At 44.4% G+C, this 25,745-nt stretch overlaps 1 protein-coding gene across 8 annotated transcripts in view; it reads right to left on the reverse strand.

Moving 5' to 3' along the window:
• Window positions 1-226: 226 nt before the first annotated feature.
• KALRN (kalirin RhoGEF kinase) overlaps window positions 227-25,745 on the reverse strand; it is a 513,375-nt gene continuing 487,856 nt past the window's right edge. For 7 of the 8 annotated variants that reach the window (XM_061370039.1, XM_061370040.1, XM_061370041.1 and 4 more), the window contains 11 exons: window positions 25,184-25,307; window positions 23,743-23,802; window positions 14,135-14,162; window positions 13,500-13,671; window positions 11,223-11,344; window positions 9,598-9,729; window positions 7,686-7,850; window positions 6,723-6,801; window positions 5,325-5,525; window positions 4,263-4,401; window positions 227-2,008 (listed from right to left, as the gene is read on the reverse strand). In XM_061370039.1, the coding sequence (XP_061226023.1) occupies window positions 1,463-2,008; window positions 4,263-4,401; window positions 5,325-5,525; window positions 6,723-6,801; window positions 7,686-7,850; window positions 9,598-9,729; window positions 11,223-11,344; window positions 13,500-13,671; window positions 14,135-14,162; window positions 23,743-23,802; window positions 25,184-25,307 (1,768 nt within the window). In that variant the 3' untranslated portion in view covers window positions 227-1,462. Of the gene's footprint in view, window positions 2,009-4,262; window positions 4,402-5,324; window positions 5,526-6,722; window positions 6,802-7,685; window positions 7,851-9,597; window positions 9,730-11,222; window positions 11,345-13,499; window positions 13,672-14,134; window positions 14,163-23,742; window positions 23,803-25,183; window positions 25,308-25,745 lie in introns of those variants that run through there. The other variant, XM_061370046.1, reaches the window with a different exon arrangement.

The following is a 25,745-nucleotide window of genomic DNA, read 5'->3' on the forward strand; positions in this document are numbered from 1 at the left end:
TTGATCATCACCCTACAAGGTGATAGAGTTTATGGCAGCCAGATGGGAAAGCCCCAGCCAGGGAGGTGTTTTCTCTCCCAGCCCACTCCTAGAGAGGAAGATTTGGCCAGCCTACGAACTGCTGATTTGTCACTGCACGCTCCCTGCCTTGGTTATACTTAAGGCTGGCTCCATCACTGTAACATCAATGTGATGATGTTGGAACTTGGCTTGCAAGAGAGAAATGTTTTAATTGTGAATATTTTTTATTTTATTACAAATTAGGCTTTGGACATAAAAATATCCTCACAAATGCTTTGGTGATGAGGTGCTAATGGTGGCTGAGAGATAGTTACAAGTTTGGAAATGAAACAAATGATATACTTTAAACACTGAAAACTATTTTCAAGCTGTAAGCACAAGGCTGAACTCACCACTCCTACTGCACTCTGAAAGGCTTAGATGGACTTTGGGCCAAGCAATTCTGAAGCTAGAAATGGAACAGGATCCTTTATATATATATATATATATATTTATATATATGATACAATATATGTATACTGAAAACCTGTGATAGAAAAAATTGTCTTCATCATCTAGTTTACAGATACTGCAAAAATTGGTCACAGCCTTTTCTCAATGCACAGGTTTTGCAAAAGATTTCTGTACAGTGTGTATAAAATGCATTTAAAAAAACCCATCATGGTCCCTTTGTGCTTAGTCAAAACCAGCCGTATATTCCAATGAATTCCTTGCCTTAATCATAGCTCCAAAAGGACGTTGACTTGACACAGCAGAAAGCCCAAGGATTAACGGGATTTTGGTCTGAGCACTACAATGCAACAAGAGCGCATCTAAGCCATGCCACCACATAAGCTGATCCAGCAGTGACTAGTGCCTGATCTTGCATGTCCTATGCAGACAAAGCCCCCACTGAAATCATGGCAGACCCAGGCATATGGGGCGTGCAGAATCTGTCTGTTAACCTGGAGCAGGCTTGCGATGATTTCAGCAAAAACGACTTCAGTCCAGTTCTACAGAACATGCCAAGGTCAGCCTAGTCTCACTCCCCCAGCTATCCTAATCTCTTGTACATTTTGAATTCCATTTGCAAGATCAAGAGAGTTTCATGTAAGGCTGCCTCACAAAGATTAAGGCAACTGCAATTTTGGCTCGCGCCTCCAGTTGGTATTTGTTTCCCCCAGTCCTTTTTTGGTGGTGGATGCAACAATACCAGGTGTTCCAGAAGGAGCCCCTCAAGGGGAGGGAGCAGGCACCTGCCACCATTACCCTCTTTGCTCTGGTCCTGAGGAATTGGGCAGGTACTGCCACCTCCACAATGATTTGTACCCTGCAGTTAGGGAAGCCACATGAAATGCAAATGCTGAATTTGGGACTATGTACAGACAGATCTGCTTTGTGCCTGCTTGCTCACTGCATCTCGCCTCAGGACCAGGAGTATAGGACCCCAGGCACAGAGGCATTATGTGCCTGGGTTCATCCTGCTCATCAAGAAACTCTTAACGCTGGGGACCGGGTGCACATCATACTGATGCTTGCGGCGTTCGATGAAGGAAGCCAAGCGGGAGGTATCCAGTGGGATCTTGGAATAGCTGCCATTGTGTGATTGCAGCCAGGGGTGCTGCAAGCAAGTGGCTGCCGTTGGCCTCCTCCTGAAGTCTTCCTGGAGGATAACATTGATGAAATCCCTGGCGGCATGACTCACATTGGAGAAGTACTCCAGCGGGAAGCTGAAATCTACCCTGCACACATTGATGCAAGTCTCCTCTTTGCTTTCATCCAGGAATGGAGAGACACCACTTAACATAACGTAGGTGAGGACTCCAATGCTCCAGATATCCGTGCTTAGAGAGACAGGAAGGCCTTGGATAACTTCAGGAGCTGCAAACTCTGGGTTTCCAAGGAGGTGGTGTATATGGTAATGACCTGTGATCTGAACTGCATCTTCCAAATCAATGATCTTGACACGAGGTACCGGGATTCTTAAATCAATGAGCAGATTTTCTGGCTGTTGAAAAAAGAATAACGAAAACTTAGCTACATTATATTTTTGCAAATAAAATATGTAGATTTTATTTAGGTTTAATAGCCTATCAAAACTTGCATTTAGTCAGATGTGCAAGGTACAGATGAGGAGAGTGAATGACAAGGAACCAGCTCAGCTGTTGCTTACAGTGCTGTAAATTCAGATCAATGCTGAAGCTGCAGTGACAACATCCTCTTTTGCATTAGGGCAACACACTGGGATTTTGCACTTTCTCCCAAATGCTTACAGTTTCTTTTCCCAAACTAATCTCTACAGATGAGAAGCACTGACAGATTTTTAAATTTTTATACGACCTGTATATCTTTGATCAGTTTATTTATTTCATTTATTTATATGGCAAGTGGCTACATAGATTTACGTAACTTGTGGCTGAAATGTTCTTCATGAAGTAAATACTACCAGGTATCCTGTGAGGGACTCTGGTATGTGCCATTACTGTTTCTGTCAGTTAACATGCCAGTGTTCCCTTTTATAAGGTAACCATCACACGGTCATGCCTTCCAACCCAGACTGCAATTGTATTTCATCCCAATTGGTTTTCCCTCTCTTTTATCAACTCTTTCAGTATTTAAGATCTCCCTCCTTTCTGTGGGACATACTGAGCATTGCCTACACACTCTGCTCTGGGAACTTAATGTGGATTTTGCTTCTTTTGTTGGCTCTGAGATGATTTCGGAATTTACTTCTTACACCCTCTCTGGACTCACTTTTCTGTCCCATAAGACCTAATTCTCATGAATATTTTACTGCTGCCTCATGGGTTTCTATATAAAGCAAAGTTCACTGAACTGCTGTTCAAAACTCTCTGCTTGCTCTTCTCTTGCACAGTCTGCATCGACAAAATCAACATGTTCTTGAGCAGGATCCTGGTACAAGACAGTCCATGGCTAGGTCTGCTGTCACTACCAATGCATCTCCTGCTTCCTGCTTAGCAACAGAAGGTGCTTTATTTAGCATCCTTCATTTGGGAGGACTGTAAATAGGTCACAGAAAATTTGCTTCCCACCTTGTTTCTGGGAAGTATCTTATGATCAAACAGAGAATTCAGTGCAGTTTCTTGCCTCCAAGTGATACCTACTTTTTTGACAGGTCCTATAAATACAGCAGAAAATACAAACAATCTTGCTGAAAGAAACCAGGATGATATAGCCTTCTGGGACTAGTGCTTACATAAGGTACTGCACAAAGGAATCTTTTCTTTTGGTAGTGGTAGTAGGCAGCAGAAGAATGAAAGCATCATTTCATCTGACATGCCTGGGGGTTGGAGAGTTGAGAAGAGATCTCCTTGTAGCTGGATTGTCCACCATACAAGAAAGTTAGATTCACCTCTCATTCTCCATTTTTAATTGACATTTAAATCTGAAACAAAATTATGGATAATCTGATATCCCTGGCAACTGGAATCAGTGTTGCAGATCACGAAACTCAAAACATTTGATCATAACTTCAGTCACTAATTCTCCGTCATCCAAGACAACTTTGATGTTGGCGAGGACAAGAGTACAATGATGAATCCAGGACAGTACAGTACCTCCCTTTGCTAACAAAAATTGGTACAAGCTGAGCATGACGTTGGAGAATGCCTGAATTTCTTCACAGTGCAGCTTGTTCATCTTCTGATCTTCTCCCTGGGTGTATTTCCCACCCAGTTCTCCTCTCAGGCTCTGCTGAGAACAGCACACTGTTTTCCTTTGTCCCTGACAGCCCCTCCCCCACCCCCCCTCCTGATCCCCTGCACTCTCCTCTCCCCCTGCTTTGGTCTCTCAAGGGCGCTGCTGCAGATGCTCCTTTTGGCCTGCCTTGAGCTGCATGGGCACAAGCCAGCTCTGCTCAGGAAGCTTGGTAGCTAAGTTGGTACAGGTTTGAGCCCAAATAAATACCCCATGTATTTATCTTGTAATTCCCCTTCAGTCACGTGCTAGTGACATCTTACTCTTGCCTCAGACATCCTCCTATTCCTTCATTAAATCCAGAAAATCCTTCAGAACAAACCAGTGAATCAAGGAAATAGGTACATTTCTTGTCTGAAGGAAGAAAAAGACCTTGCACTGTAGGTCAGCAAGTCTCTTCTGTAGTCAATAGGTCTGAAAGGTAGTGCTTCTCCATTTAGTGATCATCTCTTTAGGGTACAGACTGCACCTCTTCCCTATCTGAGCAGCTGGAAGCTTCCTGTACCAGGGCAATGAATAACAGCAGCATTCTCTTTTCTTCTTACCTTTATGTCTAAGTGAGCCACTCTGCAATTGTGAAGATACTGCAGGGCTTCCATTGTGTCTCTTATGTAGAAAGCAACCTTTTCCTCCATAAGTTCATCATGGTTCATTAGATAATCTAAGAGACGACCATCATCCATCCTGTAAACAAATCAAACCCTGCACATGAAAGATCACATGGTATCTCTAGGAACAGTTAATATTTAAAAACAAAATTGCAATGGAAACTTCATGACCTAAAAATGGAGGAAATTTAAATGCAAGATCTGATGAGTATTTAATGATATCTCAAGATACTGCAGGCCATGGAAGTGGTAGAATGATTAATTCTGAATTGTTATCTCTGGACCTTGAAAAATTTAGCAACAGTCTCAAAGTAAACTCATTTGCTTAAGGATGGATTCAATGGAGAGCAGCGATTCCTTTGAAAACAGATCCTCTTAATTATTTGTATTCATCTATTTATTTATAGAGCTGGTTGCATAATGCAGAAAAAAAAATCACTGACCTTTTCAGCTGGCAATATGTTCTGTGGGAACACTAACCCCATAAAAGTTTTCCACCTAGTTTTATTTATCTGAATAAATAAACAATAAAATAGCTCAAATATACTTTGTTAGATATACTGTAACACAGAAGCATTCTGGATTTTGGTTGCTATTTTTCCTTACAGGGGCAAGCATGGCTGCTGCACAGATCTTTTCACCAAAAAGCTTCACAATGTAGGCTTCAATCTAGCTGTAATACATTTACTTGAATGTAAAAAGTGGACGAAACTGCCCAAGTAAATCTGATACTATTCAGTGAGACAAACTAACTGCTGATACAATTACCCAAGCTTCACCAGAATAGAAAGCAGTTTCATTTGTTCCTCTGAATCATATTTACTGTAAAGAAAAGGCAGTGGAAGCTCTGCAGAAAATGACTGCTTCATTTGATATCACAATCAATAAAAAACACATGACGACATCTTCCCCCTGATGAAGTCAGGGGGAATTTTATCCTGGGCTCAATAGAATCGTGATTCCTACCCATACACTTGAATTCAGGCTCGACATACTTACAGTTCCAAAACTAAGATGTAAGAAGTAGGAGACTCGTAGGTATCATGGATAGTGATGTACTGAGGATGCTGCAAGTGCTGTAACAAAGCTGCTTCATGTGCTGCCTGCTCTTTCTTTTTCATTTTTTTACTAATGAATTTTACAGCAACATCTTTCCGTGTGGCTTTGTGAACGCATTTCTTTACTATGGAGAATCGGCCCCTGAAACAACAAAACCCACAGAATAATGAAGGGGCCTCATGAATAAAAAACATCTAATTTTAAATGCAATAACGCACTCATTTTCAAAGTGTTGTTTGATTCAGCACACTGATATTTCACAAGGAATCAGATCTAACAAGTTGTTCATAGCTTTTTCCAACAAAGAGCCTCTGTCTTACCCTGGATGTCGAGATTCTTTGGGGATTAGCAAACACTGAGAGCAAATGGTATCACTTTGCTTTGTGCAGTCATACTGATGTCCTTTAACAATATCCCCTGGGTTAAATTTGCTGCCACTTCTACAAGTTCTACCTGGTTTTTTTTTCAGCTGTGGGTCTCCCTTCTCCAGTTGCTTTAATAGAGAGCCCAAACTTTCTCAGACAACTAAAAGAAAAGCCTTGTTAAATAATCACTTACCTATCATTTTGTCTCAATGTTTCAGGCACAGTAAGAAATTAAGAAAGAGCTGGCAGGAGAGCATTTATGAAAACTCTTACAGACTACTGCCTAGTACCGATCTTGAAAGTAAAACTACTCAGTGAAACTGTGTGCTGAACTTGGCCTCTTATTAATACATCACCCTTATTTCTGCAGAACCAGAGACTCCTGTCTTTCAGTCCCACTATTACCTACCTCTGATCTCTGAGCTGAAAATCTAACTGCATTAACCTGAATTGTTTGCTATGCCCCTTATCTGCTGTCTCTGCAGAGCACTGAGGGCTGATAACATATGCAGCTTCTATTTAGGCTCCTGTCAGCTGGCCGTCCCAATTGGCAAAGTCCTTTGGCATGTGATTTAAGTCGGTCACATGCCTAAGTGCTTCAGCGAACTCAGTCTTTGAGGTTAAGCTTATCCAGAACCAGCAAATCGTCATGACTTCAAAAGTTTGCATCAAATCAGAGATGACAGAAGAGATACCAGTGAGAACTACCAATGGTTGTCAGAGATTTGGCTACCTAATTGTTCACAAGTTTGCCAAGTTGCAATCCTCAAATCACAACTGATCTCAAAAAACAAAATTCAGTCAGTATTTTAACCAGTCAGTACTTTAATCAGTATTTAATGGGCAATGCTCTTTGAAAGTAGCAGCCTTGTTCACGCTAACTAAAAGGGGCAACTTAAACTTTAATCCAAAGAAAAAGCTTCAAGCCATTGTTTCAGTGTTTTATTGCAGTGATAAGCAGGGTTAATATTACCTCCCAATCTCATGCAGCTCTGCATAAGCGAGGTCAAAGTTTTCCTTCCATGAAATAGTGGCACCGTCAGCAGCAGAGTCTTTGAGAGAACAAAGTACATTCAGGAAAGCATAAAGTTAAAGACAGTTTCCTGTGGACTATAAACAGCATATTTTAGAATTATGTGAGACTGCATTACTTAAAGCAGCAAACATTATCACTTGGGGTCCAGTTTCATACTGCTCAGGCACAGCTCCAATGTGTTGGACCACTAAAAGCCAGAGCTCCCTAGAGGAAGGTATGAATAAAGTGGATTCAAACCTGTCCTTGCAATTTTGCACTGAAAAAGGCCACACAGACAGTCTAAGGGCACATCTATGTGTAACTGGCAGGTAGAGCTATGCTGTATGAGCTCTCCTTTCATCTGGCACAGGCTATCCAAGCAGTTGCATACCTAGTCATGCATTAGAGCTGCTAAAAGATGGGGAAATGTGAGCTCTGCTTACAGCACCATCATGAGGAATTACCCACATTCCTGCAGTACTATGTGTTGGGGGCTTGCCTCCATCACAGCCTTCTTATGCTGGCTGCATTGCTTGGGGGCTACATTTTGCAAACTGACTCAAAGACCCCAGCAGGGCTGCCCAGCAGAAGCTATGGTGCTGCTGGCACTGCTGGAAAGGCAGGGGGAACACCAGCCGGAACATGGAGCCTGTTGCCCAGAGGTAAAGACAAGAAGTAGTATTGGGATAGAGAGCAGGGATCTGCTAGGAAACTGCAGTAGGTTCTGTGACAGTGGGAGGCTGTGAGCCCTGTGAGAGGAGCAGAAACGAAAAACCTTTCTAATGGCAGGAGCTGGCTCTCAGCATCTCCTAGGCTGTTTCTTGTATTCCTGCTAGGTCCAGGATAAGCGTTTTTATTGGGATCCATCAAAGCACACCATTGCAGACCATGCATCAACCCCTCCTTGCTGTGCCCACTCACCGTACTCCGGGAGTCTCACAAATTCAGATGGGTCACTGGGCAAGCTGATCCCCCAGGGGTTGCTGGCACTCACTCGAAACTGATACTGGCAGCCTGGGGCCAGGTCCTCAATGACGAGGTATGTGTCCAATGTGGAGGCTACCGACTGCTGCCAGACTTGTGAGCCTGCGTTTGTAGGGAGAGAGGAGGAGAGTTAAAGGGAAGTCTCAATACATTAACTCAGAGCAGCAGTTTTCTCTGCCCAACTCATGCACTACCGTAGGAGGTTAAAATCCACAGATTTTTAAAAGCCAGTGTTACAGTAGACTGATGTATTTTTGTTAAACTGAACCAGACCACAGGAAGCTCTTTGGTATTGCAGCCACTTTCCAGTCTGGCTAACTGAGGGAAGAAGGAAATGCCCCTCACTTGACCGATAGCAAAGGAAAAAACACAGCCCAAGCAGAAGTTGATCTCTCTGGCAGCCTAGCTGTGGCTGTGTGCTACAAGCAATGTCTCAGGGCAGTGTGATAAGACAGGAATGGAGGGCTGATTTGGTGACAGCTCTGCTGTGAGAGAAACGGTAGCAGAAATACTGCAAAAACAGTAAGGACAAGGGAGTTGCATATGAAGCTGAGACAGTACAATCCAAGTACTTTTGCAGATGAAATCTTTTTCAGAAGATGTGGTGGCTACAGTGAAATCAGGAGCTGCAGGAGGAGAACCAGCAGTCAGAGGTTCACTGTGGGATTTTTGCAGATGAGCAGCACTGCAGCAAAGAAATGTGTTACTTCATCATGTGTTTCTGCTCCTAACAGAAGTAAACCCAGCTATTGCCTAATCTGTGCCAGCAATACTTTATTCATCTGCACAGGGTCACAGAAGAGAAGAGGACCCCTGGTACATTAAGGCCTGTCACAGCCTGTTATTTCGTTATAGAATATATAAAATTTTATCTTATTTTCATAAGTTCAGGGCTTTTTACCTTTATAGTATTTACCATAACCCATTTATTTTGTGTTGACTGTGGGCAAATTCTGACTGCCAGGTCTCACAAGGTTGAAGTTGGTTTTACACGGAAGAGTCAGTGATTCCTTTGGAGTAGGTGTAATACTGAAAACTGAAAACACTGCTGTCTTTTTTTTCTGTTTGTTTTGGTGTCTGTTGTTAATAGAAGAGCTTTTATTCTTTCACAAAAAAGCCAGTCACACTGATGGCACAGTGCGGGTCAAGGCAGACTATTTGCTAAAAAAGTATTAATATGGAGTGATTAAGTTTGCACATTTACTAACATGAGGTAGGATTTTTTGAAGGATGAAGGGATAAAACCAGACCACAAACCTAAGGAAAGCTTTACTGCCCAGAGACCCTCTCAGCTTTGCAGGAAGAATGCAAAAAGAGATGTAAATCATTTCACATGCCCTTTTCAAGAGCACATGCCTGTATTGGGAAAACAATGCATTTAATGTCTTTTTAATTCTTCAGGGGAAAAGGATGACTGGATTTAAGAACAAATAGATTTCAGAGCTCAGCTTGAAAAGTATGCAGGAATCTGCAGCTCTATTCAGGTTAAAAAGAAAAAAAAGGAAAGAGACTGCTTTGATTTTGCATGCCCAGGAAACATCCACCAGGAAGGACAGATACCATGGTGGCAGAATGCAAATGATGAAGTGATGCCTTAGTGGTTGATACGTTTTATCTTAGCAGACTTTACTTGCCATATATGACCAGAGGAACTAGAAAGGTCTGCAATATATGAGAATTTGGACTGGGTGATAGAAGGCCGCCTGTTGGCCTTAGACTTTGGGCTTTGTGAACAACAGCTAACGGCACCCCAGTGGTGGTAAGGATGGTTTTGGAACCTGTTGTGCCATAAAGGAGACTTGTTTTGTTCTTACTCTCCCAGCCAGTGAGCACATATGAAACCACTTACCTTCTTCTCTGTACTCCACAGTGTAGCCTGAAATGGTGCAATTGCCTGTACTGGATGGCGGTAGCCAGCGTAGGATCACAGAGGTACAGCTTCTCTCCTGAGCAATGGGGCGATTTGGGGCAGCTGGGACACCTTGGGAAGAGAAAACAAGAACCAAATACAGCATAGCATCAACAGGTGCTAGTGCTTTATTCTGAAGATCAGGTGTATCAGGTACATCAGGTCAGCTGTTGCTTGCAGAGGGAGCATTCTTGTATACACTGGGTTACCAGTACAGCCAGAGGAAAGGCAACGTCATGGTCCCATTCACCTATCCCCATGGGTCTGATACTTCCATACTAGCAGTTTTGAGAGACCCATGCTACGTGCAAGTCTCACTGCCTCAACACGATCTCACAGTACTACAGTACAGGGGGAATTTCTTTTTCCTCACAGGAGGTGGCCAGCTGCAGTGCGAGGCCCCATAGAGTTCCCTGCAAGACTGGCTGGGTGATTCACTCCTTGGGTGTCCAGGATCTGTCTGAGCTCAGCTGCTGTAAAGGCAGAGCATCTTCACCTGCCACCTTCTGCTGCTATGTTTTGCTCCTGATGCAAACCATATAGAACTGAGGAAAACAAATATCCATGTGGACTTCACCAAGCAGCAAAGGAGGCTCTGCAGGTGAGGAGGTAGTTACTGTTGAAGTGTCCAAGAATGACACAAGCAAGGCATTCAGAGGGCTTCTGTGTGTATGGCACTTGGTATGTTGGCAACAGATTGACAAATGACAAGTAATTCTCCTGTGCTTTGCTCAGGGCTCCCTTCAGCACGGGAGTAATTAATGCAGCCACTAACTTGCTTGGATAAATTGGGGAAATTATATCTCTAGGGCACTTTGCAAGACCAAACAAATTGACTTCTAAATGCTTGTGACACTCCTTCATCTGTAAGTCACCAGTTACGCATCCGTCTTTGTGCCAGTCCCTTCAAAAGAGCAGACACCCTCCATCTCTCATGATAACAGATCCCTTCCTAGAGCTGGAGGTCATAAGCATCAACTGACTATTTCATATTCATTACAACTAGATGGGTCACTAATTACAGTGCCGAGAATTCAGGCTCAGAGATGTGCCTCTGAGTTGAATCCCTGCAGAACAGTTCACCCAAGCCAAATCTTACTCTCGCTTCCTCCTTTCAGGGGAGGCTGAAAGTTCAGGTCACTGTATCCCAGGTCCTCTGCTCCAGGCAGGCTCTAAAGGCCTGAGCTCCCTATGGGGAGCTGGGGTGTCACCCTCCAAGGGCTTGGCAACCTAAGGGAGCTCCACTTTCCACTCTGACCTTACCAAGCCCCTGGGGAGCAGCACTGCAAGCAGGATGCAGGAGCTGAACCAGTGCCAGTGTATTTTCATTTCCCAGATGTGATACTTATGATCAGGCGGCTTAATCAAGCACAAAGAGTCTGCGGTGCCTTCAGCCATCAGTGGGAGTCCTGGCTGAGGAATGCTTTTATGATTTTAATGTCTCATTTCCCCTGGCACAACTCCACATTCAGCTGCCTTTGCACTGGCTATTCCTGTGTGCTCCCAGCCCCCACCAAGGGACCCCATACAGGAAGAATCCTGTGTGTTAAGGTCAGATGCACTACCTTGAACTTTGATGGTTGCAGAGGTTGATGCGGTTCCATGTTCATTGGTTGCCACACAGGTGTAAATGCCGCTGTCCTGAGGCATCAGGTTGCAGATCTTCAAGGTGAGCTCCCCAGAGTCACTGTGGATTGCAAGGAAGCCCCAGTTATAAAGTGCTACTTCATTTGCTAATATTTTTTATACCAGTTCCTGTCCCGCATCATTACAAACACATGTGCACACAAATTATGTTAACTCATTTGAAGGCACATCCCTCCAGCAATCTGGTACCTAAATACCACATCTCTATATGTCAGGATTAGGCCGTTAATGAATCCTTTGAGCAGAATGATCCAAATTGCCAGTTAGGCAAATCTATTTGTCTGCTGTGGCCATACAGGAAATGGGGAAGGATCACTTAAGAAACCAGCAAAGTCCAGGAGCTGAGCATTTATTGTGCCTGTCCAGAGCTGGATGCTTAGACTTCCTATACCTGGAAATATATCTCCAGGCACTTTTTTTTATCTTGGGAAGTGCTGAGCTGCTGTGCCTCTGAGTTAAGTCCAACGTATGCTGGACAAATTGGCAGTCACACAGCTCAGGGTATCTGACATTTCTGGGGAGCTTCAGACCCCTGGAGCATGTGCCATTGATCTAACGTGGCTGCTAGGAAGTCAGAAGGCTGGACATCTCACAACAACTAGGGATAAAGAGCACCAGTACCAGGTTCATGAGAGACACTCGGTCTCTGGGCCTATGTGAGAAAATGAACAGCTCTACAGAGACTGATAAATGTATAGCAGGTGAATTTATAGCAGACTAGTGAATTTTATAGCAGAATTTATGTATTACATAGTCACTTTTGTTTGCACATTGCAGTCTTCAATATGCAGTTTCAGGAAGTTGGCCTGAATTAAAGGATTTTGCTTGTGTAAGTGCTTTAGCTGTACTGGAGACCCAGCTTAGAGCCAACAATAAATTTCCTTGATGGCAAAAGTAGCCTACTTCTTGAATGTGTAATCTATCAGCAACTCCAGAAGTATATGGTTGATGGTATAACTGCCTGGATGCTGTGGCTTTTGCTAGTCTAACTATGCTGGCTTAAAAGAGGACAGAAATATCCCCTTCCCCTGCAATCCAGACACTCAAGCCAGCAAGATTTCTAAGACAGCCACTGATCTGCTGGGCCTCTCCTTCACAGGCAGTGTCTCCACTGAAAGCCAAATACAAGTATCAAGACAGTACAAGTGCTGATAGTGTGCAGGGAGCTAATGCACAGGCAAAAATCTGTTATGGAAAACAGAACCCTGTACAGAAATATCTCCCAATCTCAACCCCAGCCAAAGCCTGAAGATAAGGCAGTAGAGATCTACTGAGTAATGGCTAAGAGGTGATTTTGGGTGCTCTGGGGTGGCTGCACAAGCCAGTGCTCTCCGAAGGAAGCTTTTGAACAGATGTATTTATTTTTTATTGAACATGTGAAATCCCTTCTCTCTTAGTGTTCATTTTTCACTTGCAGTGACTTTGTGCTCCCTGGACAGAAGTGATGAAAAATTTGTATGAAAGACTGCCTCTTGGAGATTTCCACTACAGTTTGGCCCAAATTGCTTATATAAGCTGCAGATCAGCATCCAGCAGCAAGCTGCTACCTGACCTGAATTCAACTCCAGATCTTTTGGATCTTCCCAGTGCTTGTTGTAATGATGGTTTTCTTCCTCCTGCAGCTGGAATATTATGACAAAAATCTTTCTGTCCAAGGACAGTCAGATGTAGCCTTCCCAGTAACACACATAGGCTCCTTTAGAAACAGCTGAGGAAAGGCTCAGGAAAACTACAGGAGTTACCACCTCTGCCCATGAGATGAGAAAATGCCCCATGATATGGGTATTGCAAGTTGGTGAAGTCTTGCTTTGCTGGACTCCTGCTGCTTCCAAAGGTGAGCATGGCATCAAATTTGAGCAGAGAAGCCCCAGCAACACAGAGGCAGTATTAGCCAAGTTAGTATGTTGGAAACATTCTGGCTTGCAGCTGGCTCAGGTCAATAGGAGTAAGCACACATCTGTCAGCAACACACTTTGTGGATATACCCTGTGACAGCTCAGGAAATGATAGAGCTACCCGAACCCCAAAGTTTGACCCTTTCTAGCTGATATGTAGTGCAATGATACGCTGATATGCCATGCCAGGCTTGATGAACTACATTTCTAATGAGTCTTGTAGCCTGGCTGGTGCTACAGATTTGAGGACAACACGACCCTCATGACTACCTGTGTTGGGATCCACAGACAGGTCCTTACCAGGATGACACTGTGTAAGTGGCTGTGCTGTTGTCATTGTCAAGAATGTTTTGATCTGGTCCTTTCCAAGTGATAGTTGGTTTGGGCCGCCCACAGACTTTGCACTGCAGCATCACTGTGTCACCAAGCAGGCAGGTAATGTCCACTAATGGCACAAGAAACTCTGGAGCCACTGGAAAAAAACATGGGACACACACATGACACCTTGTTTTAATCTACAGATGAGGATATTCCCCATACAAGTCCACAGAATACATTATAGGACCAGTGATGGGATGTGTATCCCAAACAGCTGGTGGTCCTGGTATTATGTTACCAAAACTCCCCCTTCACTAAAAGCCAGCTTTTGGCAGCTCAGAGAAGGAGGCAGCAGGGACTATCCATCCCCCAGCCCTGTGCTCTGGCAGGAGGGTGAGACTGTGTAAAGGCAGGTTTGGGGTCCAGCCTCACAAGTGGCCTCAGGCTGTCTCAGCTGAGCAGCCAGCAGGAAGACTACTTTCCCTGGGGACTGAGCAGTGGAGAGCTGCCTTTGCTGTAAACATGGGTGGGTGCAGAGCATGCTGTTGCACCAGAGTAAATCACAGCTGCTGACTTGCCCCTCCGTGCCAGTCAGTGCACAGCTGTCCTTAACTTACCTTCTTGAATGAAATTGGGGTTGATTATCTGTAAAATACAAAGAAATAAAAGCATTTATTTTTCTGGACAGTGACAGAGACATCTGTTTCCACAAGGTACCATGGTGACCCTGACCAGAACTGCAGAAGCACTGACCAGTGGCTACAAACAACCTCTGTAACAGCTGGCAGGTGCAGCAAGCTGTAGTGACCACAGAACAAGCCCATGCACAGCTGGGAAAGCAAAACAAAGCTATGGTTTCTTGAACTCTGATAAAGCATCACAGGTAACAGGCACAGCACTAAGGCTGAGGAGGGTGGAAGTGCTTCCTCTTTGCTTGGGTGATAATGCTCAAGCCATTAACTTCTCTTCTGGAGGTGGTTTGTGCTCTGCTGTGCCGGGCTCCATACCCACCCACACAGCACCTGCAGTCATCACACACCTGAGGCATCTCACCAGCCACTAACCAGTTTTGGGGACACATCTTTCAACGTCTGCTCAGCTTCAGGAAAGAAAAGTAAAGCACTAAACCAGAAATATTGCCTTCTTTTTGCCTCCTGGCAAGTACCAGTCCTGCAACAATATTGGTCTATCACAAAGAGTAAAATTTCACTAACTTCATTGTACTGCTGGAAACCTTGCAACTAGCAACTAGGTTTGGATAACTGAGAGTTATTTTAGCTACCTAGTTATTGATCAAGTTAGCAGAGACCTGAAAAGCTACTGTTTCTCTGTGCCCTATATATGCCAATTACCTCATGTAACCCTGGAAACAAACCTGGGAAGAGCAAAACCAATGCCACTAAGCTCTTACACAGACAGAAGCTACCCTAACTACATAGGGATGTACAGTAGTATAGGGGTTTTAGCCTCATTAACTCTTTTAATAATCTCATAAGGCCTTGTTATCAAAAACCAAACTCATGATTTGATATCAAGCACCATAAGCACCATTGTGATTTATCTTGCTTTAAATATCTTTGTTGCTATCTATTTCAGAGCTATTTTGGAAGATGCCAATGAAGCAGTGACCTAATTTGTGGCTGCCAAAGCTGGTGGGAGTTTTTTAGAGATTGAGGAAACAGGCTGTAACACAGAAGCAATAACCCTTCAAAACAACATAGATGCATCTTCCAGATTTATATTTATATTTTGGCTTCATAAATAGTTTTCCAAGGTGAATGGCTCAGGGTGCTGTTCAAGGAGGCACTTGAGCATATTCAGGTTCATTTTGGTTTCATAGCCCTTTTTCATGCCCAGGCAAAACTCTGGTACCAGCACTGAGACCTCAGGGTCTGCTTTCCCTTATCACTACTGGAAAGCCCAAATGAGAGTGTGAGGGGCTCAGAGACAGCGACTGCTGCTCCACAGGGTCCAGGAGCCACAGACAGCCCCCTGGATCCTGTGGGCAGGAAAAAAATCAGGACACAACAGGGCACTGACGAAGAAAAACATCTCTCCCATCTGTGCCTGTGGGAAAGGAGAGATGGATCTTTGTGACTAAGTTGTATCACTCCCACAACACAGCAAAGGAAGGCAAAGCTGTCCTGTGGATAACCACTGCTTGCCACTTTTTAATCAATGAGACCATCTACTTATCAGTTGAGTAACCCCAGGCATCAGCTCATTTGCACATACATCTTCATTCTTGTAGTTTTTGGCTAAAGTAAAATATACATTTGTCTTCCAAAGCTTTCCCCTTCCTTCCCTGCAGCATGCACTAAATTCCATTATTATTCACTTATTTCCATCATTGTAAGATTAAAGATCAGGAGAAAGAAACACTCCTAACACTTCATATTAATTTTATAACTTTAAAGGATTCATTAGAAGATGCAGCTACAATGATAAATGTAATGGATATATCTATAAATAAATAATGCTACATTTCTAATGACTTCCAAGGCACAATCATTTATAATAATTGCCTTACCAGCATTTTTTTCCTCTTGCCTCACCATGGGAATATCAGAAAGAAAATTACTGCTGCTAGGTAATATTGAATGAGACTCTGGGTAAAATTTACATTTCCTTGTTGAAACTTAGTATGTTAATTAATAGCATGTTACCTAACAAATCCCCACAGCCGCATCACAGCTTTTGCCTGCTGTAAGCTTAGACAAAAATAAAAGCCTGTTTGCACAAGGATGTTTAAGTACTACCAAAGTGATTCAATACATTACTCAACTAGGGAACAAGGTTTGGTCTACTTTGAAGGAAGGGGTCAAATGTCAGGGTGAGAGGGCAGAAATAGCAAAGCAAAGGTTCACAGCCAGATCTGCAGCCAGAAGTGAGCTCCACTGGCTCACACATCTGCTTCCAGACCCTGGGGGCTTACTGCTTCTCCCTGCAGTCCATCTGGCTTTCCAGGCTATGGGTGGCTGGCAGGAGATGACAGACTCCACAGAGTCCTTCTACATTAAATGCAAGACCTTTGGAGATTACTTCTTCTTTTGCTATATAGGTTTTTTTATCCTCATGGGTGGAGAGAAGGACTCCAGAGCATGGCCCTGCTTCCCTCGGAGGACAGGAACTCACGTACCGCTTGTCCGCACAGCCTCCTGCCAATGCCAGGGCTGGTTTCCCTAATGGATCGATTTGCCAAGCACCTCCCACAGCCTCTTCAAAATGATTGTGTGTGAAAAAAAATTGGAAAAGCTGTCAAAATTCATGCAAGTAACTCTTCCCAATTCTCTTTTTCAGGGCTTTTAGAGATGAAAGCCAGGCTGTGTTGCTCTGAAGAGCAGAAATCTCTGCCAGCAAGGGGCAGGCTGCTGGCAAGCAGGGTGAGGTATTATGCATGGATGTGGACAGCACACCCGCTCTCCTTCTCCCCCAGCCACGGAGGCTCAGGGGCCAGCATGCTGCACCCATAGCATGTAATGCTGCCAAAGATGCTCACATGGGCAATGCGAGCATCCAACTCCAAGGGACTTTTCCCTCAGAGAAAAGAGGGTAAAAGACCAACCTCTCCAGCAAGTTTTCCCCCTTTTTAAAGCCCCTGCTTGCCCCTGGTTTTTCCCACACAAGCTGAAGAGCAGCAGTGGTGTTTATGGGGGTGATGCAGGAGTCCCAGATTCTGCACATCACTCCCTCAGGGAATGCTCTGTGCTACTTTGAGATTACCATGTGCGAAAAAAACCCTGCTGGTCATATGGCTTTTGTGGGGTTTTGCTTTTCTTCTCTCTGAAAAGCAACATAAGGTTCAGCCCTGAAACCCCATTCAATCAGAAGCAGTTTGAACAAGGACCTCCCAGACCAGCCCTCAGCCCAGCATTCCTGGCCATGGTGGCCACGAGCAGGGAAGGCAGCCTGGGTCTCACACTGACAAGGGCTCCTTGAAGAAGTCCCAGCAAACACCAATTGCACCACTGTGGCTCCTGATCTGGTCTGAGAGTGAATAAACTCGTGGGATGGAACTACTCAATGCAAAAACTTCTCACATGATATTCAGTGTCAGTCCACAGCAGGCAAACACAAACCCTACAGGGTGAAGCTCAGTCAGCAATGCAGTCACTCCTAAGGTAAGAAACACAGCTGGCTCTTTTCTCTAGGAACATAAATTTGGATGAAATGAGATGGATTTATTTTTTCCACTGGATTAAATGCCCGAAGCCTTGTCCAGGATAGGTGGAAACTTGTAATGCTGCCTCCTTGGCCAGTTTCCTTTTCACATACAATGAGAGCTGAAAATGAAAACCCCACACAAGGTGGCAGAAGTAAACCACGAAATGGCCTCTACGCAAGTGATTTGTGGTCTAACACTGAACAGGGAAAGACAGGGAGCTAGAGGGAGAGTTGGGTGCGATGAGGAAATGGGAGGACGGGTCAGGTTATTCAGCAAAAAAATCCAGAAACAGACCTTGCTTCTCCCTCCCTCAGCCTGTGCTGTTCCAGGGCTCAAACCAAGAAAGGCACAAGGTGCATACCTGAATACCTTTGGGCACCTGCAGGGATCTAAGTGACTTAGATCTAAATGACTGAAGTGCAACTTAGTGCAGCAATCCTGTATACATACAGCACCTCCCGTGTGAAGACAGGCTGAGAAAGTTGGGGCTGTTCAGCCTGGAGAAGAGAAGGCTACGTGGAGACCTCATAGCAGCCTTCCAGTATCTGAAGGGGCCTATAGGGATGCTGGAGAGGGACTCTTCATTAGGGACTGCAGTGATAGGACAGGGAGTAATGGATTCAAACTTAAACAGGGAAAGTTTAGATTGGATATAAGGAAGAAATTCTTTCCTGTTAGGGTGGTGACGCACTGGAATGGGTTGCCCAGGGAGGTTGTGAATGCTCCATCCCAGGCAGTGTTCAAGGCCAAGTTGGACGAAGCCTTGGTGAGATGGTTTTAGTGTGAGGTGTCCGTGCCCATGGCAGGGGGGTTGGAACTTGATGATCTTAAGGTCCTTTCCAACCCTAACTATTCTATGATTCTGTGATTCTATGAATCAGACTTTAGAAAAGCAGCATACGTGCTCAGTATTTTGCAGTACTGGGCCACTTTCTTCCTGGTCTGTTAAACTCATGTTATAAAGATAGAAAGGCATCTGCAGCAGTAGCAGCAAAGTCCGCTTGCAAAGTGACTCAGACTGCCCTAATTCTTAGCAAGAGTTTATCTTTCATTTGTGCACACGTGGTGTATCTTGTGTGGAGCGAGAAACCATCCTGCAATGCCAGTGTCCAGTCTGAAACACTCTGCAAGTGCAGCCCAGCTGCCTGCGAGTGCTCCTTGCCTTGGCCAGGGTTTGCTTCTCCATTGCAGATGTCCTCGCCATGTCTAACCCACCTCCTTGAAAGAGGCTTGAGCCCAGCCCAGACACATGCAATGCACAGAAAAGCTCAGTCAATGCCCAGATTTTTCCAGTTCCACATTTCAGTCCCATTTTAAGGGAATGCATCAAAACCAGGATTGAGAATACTTTTTCCCCCAGATCATAAAGCTAGGCTGCAAACCAAGCCCTCTGTAATAAGATCCATGCTTTATCTAAACAGCAGAGGGCATGTTTACTCCAAGACAAGCAGCTCAGCATTCTGTAAATACTTCATGGCACCTCTTGGTCACCGAGTTAAAATAAAATATTGACGCATTTGCACATGCTGGCAGCAGAGTCAGCAGCATGCTCCTGGCTCCCTCATGCAAAAACACTGAAAAGATCCTCAGAGAAAAATGAAATGAGTTACGCAGGAATTAAGCCAACTCCGATTTGTAAGAAAAGATCCATCAAGCCATGTCTGACTAGGTCACCTTCTACTTTGAGACTTTTGGGGGTCACAAGCTCACAGTGTCACCTCCCTCAAAAAAAGAAACAAGGAATTTCTTGATAAAAGGAGCAAGTAAAGATCCCACTGCATATGGACAGATGCCACCAAAGAGAAAATATAATTTTAAATGGGAGAATCCTATTGGATGAAATACCCCACAGCAGCAGCCTTTTGGTGGGGATGGGGAATGCCTTTTGGCACCCAGCACGGAGGGGCTCTGCTGCCTTTGAGACTGATGGAGAAGCCACAAGGGGTGCTGACTGTTCCACATGCACCTGTGCAAAGCAGAAGTCCTCTTGCCCTCACCATGCTCCTGCTTTCATGCCCTAATAGCTGTGTGCTTCCATGCCTGTAGCAGGTGGGATGTCTCTGGTACCCCAGGTACTGTGTTGTAGCACTCCACCCCCTTCCTGCAGATGAAGTAGGTCACTTCTTCCTTTTACAAAAGCTAAACCCCTGGTGTCTGCATTGCCAGCTCGGGCTATGTCACACCTGATGAGCCACCTTCCTGGTCAGTCCCAGCAACCCCTGGCCACTTAGGGCGGCAGGACAGCAGTGTTGCCCGTGGAGGCCACCCCAGGGAAACACAGAAGGTTCTCAGGATTGCACCAGTTTATACTGTTGTAACAGGCCAGGAAAGACTTTCTTACCAGTACTGTACAAGATCTCACCAACAGTACGTTAGAACTGCTCTGGAGATGGACAACTCAAGGCAGGGGTGAAGGCATTCTGCCTAAAGCACTTGGGAATTCTTGGCCTGAGCTGAGTGTTGTCTTGGAGCCAATGCTGTATCCACCAAACCATTACTTACTCAACCACTTGGGACTATGGGGTTGCTAACACAATATTCCTCCCTACAGGATGTTTCCTATTGCTTATCTTGCTCTAAGTGTCTCTGAGTAGTTCTTAACATGCTAAAATGTCATAACTGAAAAAAAAAAAATAGATTATGAAGCCCAACTTACGTACCTTGGCAATAGCCCAGCTCACTAATCTAATGATGGCACTTCCACTGACTCGGGGTGGGCCTGGACTTCATCTCGCCTTTGCACAGCTAAGAAACTGGAGTAAACACTAGACACTCAGTGACAGTTGTGTGTTGGTCAGGATTACTTGTAACGCTCTGCAGTTGGAATCACACTGTGCAAAACAAGACATCTGGAGACATGTCAGATCCTTAACATGTGGGGTCCACTTCAAAGCCCAGAAGAGCTGCTGCGGAACTTAGTGAGGTTTAGCTCAGTCAGGTCTTCTGACTGTTGGAAGGACATTCATTTAGCAAGAGCGGTAGCTCAATGGGATCTGCACAGTTGACTTATGACCTCTTTAGTGATATCGAAACCGCATGAGATGTTACAACACAGAACTGTAGGACAACTAGTTGTGTCACTGTCCAGGACCCCAGACTTGGGTGTGGATATTTACTGATTCACAAGGGCATACACCTTCTTTCCAGAAATGGAGTTGCCTGTCCCTGTGCAATTAGCTACAGACACGTGGAAAGGGAGTCTCCGATCTTTCTTAAATACAGGTTACTTCTATACCTCACATGGCTACGTATGTTCCTTAAGTGCCTGCTCCTACACTCCCATGCCTAACAAACAGATGAGTTTGCACCTTCTGTTTTGTGGTACAACAGGGCAAAGCAGGACCCCCAAATTTCATTTCCATCCTTATGCACTTTCAGTACATATTAATAAACAAAGGTAAAAGAAACAGCCATCAGGGGACACTATTTCTAGTCAGAGTTACAGTGAATGGAGAGTTCTTCAGGGCTGGCAAGTCCCTGTGTGGGCAAAAGGACAGTAATGGCATTTTAGCTTTTTTTTAAACAATCACCCAGATTTTCAGTTTCCTGCTCTCACTATATATGTTTCCTGCATTTCTTTCTATGTTCCCTGTTGAAACAAAGGCAAAGTGCTTCAGAAATCTGGATCTACTGAACAGATATGTGCTATTTTATAAATAGCAAGCAAAGCGACATCTGAAGGATCACAGCAGCTGTGGGACTCCATGGATGTTACTACCAGCTTACTGACTTTTTGCACAGTGACTATGCTGGAGGCAAATTGCACCAACATTTCCAAGTAATTAATGTGCCTGCTTTGCGTTTAGAGACTGCTCCCTCTCTTCCAGCAGTGGGTGCACATTCTCATGCATGATGGGAGGAAGAGAGATGTCAGGGGTGACAGTCCAACAGGGGAGGCCGGGTGACTTGCTCTATTATTACCTGTCTATAATAATAGCTACAGATGACTCCACCTTAATGACACAGGCAGGGCCTCATGTACCTCTGAATGTTGATGGCCAGCAAACAGCTCTCCTATCAGCACTCCCAGTTTCTATAAAGTCCATCAAGAGCTGACCCAGGTGCCAGGACGAGGCATTCTCTCCCCTTGGACAGCCAGTCACCCTGTCTCCAACTGCCCATGTAATAAAACCAGCACAAAGTAAGGGCCGTGCTGCTCCTTGCAGGGCAGTGTGACCTTAGCAGGTCAACCCACAACTGCACTCTTATTTTCTCTCCTTCTGACATTTAAAATACTTTCTGAGCAACAAACAGTTTTGCTCAGAAGCAGAATTGAGCTTTCCAAGTCGTAAGGAACATGGTGGCTCCTGGGGAATGCAAGGCAGTGCCATGAGTGACGGTGTCACCTCCATTAAGTGACTTGGGAGATGCAGGATGGGGTTTCTGAGTGCAAATGAAGTCACATACCAGACACACAGTTACACCCCTGATAGCAGATTATACCACAGCTAAGACTTCACTAGTCTTTGGGTTTAAACAGAAAGGCTCTTAACTCTGGAACTTCAGAGAGGTATGCAAGAACAATGACTGTACCATGTTAAAAACCTCAAATCAAACAAACAAAAAGTCCCATGTGGAGTATGCTAGAGCTAGCTAGAAATTCTGACATGTTTAAGGACCCAGATACCTTCCACTGACAATTTAAAAACATTTGGTTTTCCTCCTATTGAGCAAAGTCAAAACACTGAAATCTTCTGAAAAAAAAAAAACCCAAACATGATTCTCACTGAGTTCTGTACAATATATCTGTATCTCAGCACCTTTTAATCCACAGAGCAATTTCCAGTGATCTAAAGCTTACATAGACTCACATGCAATAACTGGGCACTGCCTTGCAACAAATATATGCACTTCTAGTTGGCATCTGTGATGGGCAAAATACTCTGAAAATGCAAACACATTCCTGAGAATATTCAGCTTCAGTGGTAAGGATCATCCAATATCTAGGATGCCAGCTGGGTCAAAAGCTTTCCTTTAGTACACATCCCCTTCTCAGAGATGTGTTTATTTGCACCAACACAGAATAAAAGAGAGCCTTCAAATTAGCAGCTGAGGTGGTGCATCTCAATACATTTCTCCCTCTTTCTTTTTTAACCCCTCCTGGAGGAACATCATCTTTCTTTTGCAGTATGTTTATAGTGCAGCCTGGCTAACAGCATCCCGGGGACATCTCAGGACACAGATCCCTGTTCTCCAATGACCTGCCCTGTCACTTCTACAAAATCACTTTGATTCAGGTCTCTCTGAACCTTGCCCTTGCCTCTTTCAGTAAGAAGCTCTTTCAGCCTTGGTACAGTGTACACAAATGCTTGGTGTGTGGTCACTATATGCAGAAAAAAGGGGATCATGCAACACGGTAAGTGAGAAGAACCAGATATATAACTTTTGATGATTTTAAGATCCTTTAGGCTCTCTCAACAAGGCATGTCTCAGTCACTCCACTAGAACTGGTGGTTTCACACACCAGAAAAAAAGAGCAGTGCAATATATCATAATTTGGGTCCACCTATCTGCATCAGTCTTGTTTGTGACACAGGTACACTCAAGCAACCAGTTTCACCGTTCTCTTTCTGTACCTTTACAGAACTACAATTTCCCACCCCGCTAGGAGAGAAAAGAGATGTCTTTTCTGGTCTTCCAGATAATTTATATTATTAGTTGGGTTCAGTGACATTTGATCCAGCGATTTATAACAGAAGCCTGACTAGCAGCTCAGCACGTATTGCCAGGGCAAGGGGTGTTTAGAAAGCTGCTCCGTTTATCAGCATTTGACATGCATGCACTCTTGTTTCACTGAATGAGGTCCCAGGTGGGAAACGGAGACTGAGGGTGGTTATATAAGCCTCCAGCTCAGAAGGAGGTTGCTCCTCCACTGCTCCCACCACAAAGGCAGCCCAGATTCCTGGCACAACCAGAACTGGTGCTTTGTGTGACTCACACTTAATTGCCACCTATGTCCACGAGTGAAACAGAGCCACCAGCTCCCCTTTCAACAAAGGCATTTCAAAATGGGTACATGTTCTTGGAAAAAAAACATATTACAAGGATGATTGTCTCTACCTCCATGCTAGTATTGGGGTCAAGGTCATCACACTCTGATTCCTCTGAGCTGTTTGTCTCCTTGTTTGGCAGCATGAAGAGGAAGAAAGAGAACGAGATTAGAAGAGAAATTGGTTAGACAGGGCAGAGCATCACAGGAGTTGTGAGCAGCACGGAAATGGGTAACAGTGCAGAAAATGCTCTCATAAAATCAAACAAACCCCAAACTGACAACAAAACAAGGGAAGCAAAGGCAAAGACATGCTTTTGCCAGAAAAGCAGCAGGGAGTCTGCAGGTCGTTCAGGTAGTAAAAACAGCAAGGAAGCAATGGGAGGAAGAACTGGCCGCCATGCTGGAGCAGCTGCTTCCCTCAGGCCCAGTCCTTCCCTGGCTGGCAGCAGGGCTGCAGGGTGGCTGTGCAGTGGGTGCCAGGGCACCTGGATTGCGGTGGCAGGGTTCCTCCCTTTGCACATGCCATGACTATTTCACTAGGCTTACAAGACTGGAAAGCCTCTGCAAAGGAAAACACTTAATCATGGGCTGTCCTGGGGAGGGGTGGATCCAAAGGACATGCTCAAGTGCTTTCCTGAATCAAGGCTGGACTTTGATTGTGTCAAAATCACAACAAGTGTTTGCTTGCCTCTGCTGGGAGGGAAAGCCCCAGATTTGTCCTGAACAGGCCTCATGGTCGCCTTACAGGGATGGATCCTCTGAATTGGAGCACAGTAGTCAGGCACCCAGAGCAGAAGATGGAGATTAACCCCACAGTTCTCAAACTTTTCCATACTGGGAGATCTCAGAGAAAGACAGACAGACACACACGCACACACACAGACACACACAAGACCCTCTCTTGGCAAGACAGATTCACCATCTCTGCACTGTCTAATAATATGGAAAGAAAAGGTCAGAGACCATCTCCCCAGACCAAAAATCTTCAGCATCTTGAGGCTGAGAACCTCTTATCTTCACATGTGGTGAAATACTGGCCTAAAGAAAATTCATCAGCTTCAGTAAGGCCACTGGTCTACCCAGTGGCTTTCCCATCCCTGCAGCTGCTCTGATGGAGCTGTAAATTGGGCTAGATCAGAGGTCAGTAAATCACTATTGTTCCAAATTTAAGAACAGTTATTTAATGGTATGTACTGTTGTTTTTTAATGAAGATTACTTACTTGCATGTGGGATGCCAGGAAAAAAAAAAAGAAAAACAAAGGTTGCATTTTATCTTGCATGCAAAAATCCTGCTAAAGTAGATACTACAAAAAATAAAAAAAACTCAAAAAACCCCAAAAAAAACCTAGAGTGGAAAAAAATACCCAAACAAAAAAAAAAAAAAAACAAAACAAAAACCAAACTCAAAAATCACTGTCCCCTCTCCTCTCTCAGGAGAGGATGCTACAGAGGGTGAAAAGGATGGGAAGCAGGAGAGCAGCACACATCTTTCAGATGGCCTTACTCACTTTAACTGAGACTTTGTTCCCCAGAATATCCTTGGATTTACGTGGCCCATTGGCTTCATTTTTGCCACTGCTCTCCTTTTCCGCCCGCTTTCTCATGCGCAGGGTATGCCATGAACATGACTTCCTGTTGTACCAAAAAACGCAGCAATCAAACAGCAAATCATAGCAGGAAGGAAGTATTTGGAAAAGGGAACCAGCATCCACATTTGCGATTACTGCAATTCCCCAGGAGGTGAAAGCCACCGGCAACACACCTATCTCAATCTGAGCAATGAGAGTTGAAGTTTAAAACCAAACCATACAGTTCTGCGAAGCAGATGTTGTGCCACGCTTGCTGTTTAGATGTATGGAGAAGGAAAAAAATGTCCATGATGGAAGCAGGCAACTAGAATTTGGTCATTTGTTGTCTTGCATGGCCACAAATAGAAATTGATTTTATTTTTGCTACAGTTAAAAGGCCAATTTGGTCCTCGATGTTGCTGGTTAAAAGCAGTAAATGTAAATACAGGAGAATGGTCTTAATAGGTTACTTGGTAGAGCAAATAAAAAAAATTAGAAATTC

This window comes from Neopsephotus bourkii, unplaced genomic scaffold, assembly GCF_033783945.1.
Source record: "Neopsephotus bourkii isolate Nb327-2 ecotype Australia unplaced genomic scaffold, CSIRO-AGI_Nbou_v1 NB_1526, whole genome shotgun sequence".
In the NCBI taxonomy this organism is placed as follows: domain Eukaryota; kingdom Metazoa; phylum Chordata; class Aves; order Psittaciformes; family Psittacidae; genus Neopsephotus; species Neopsephotus bourkii.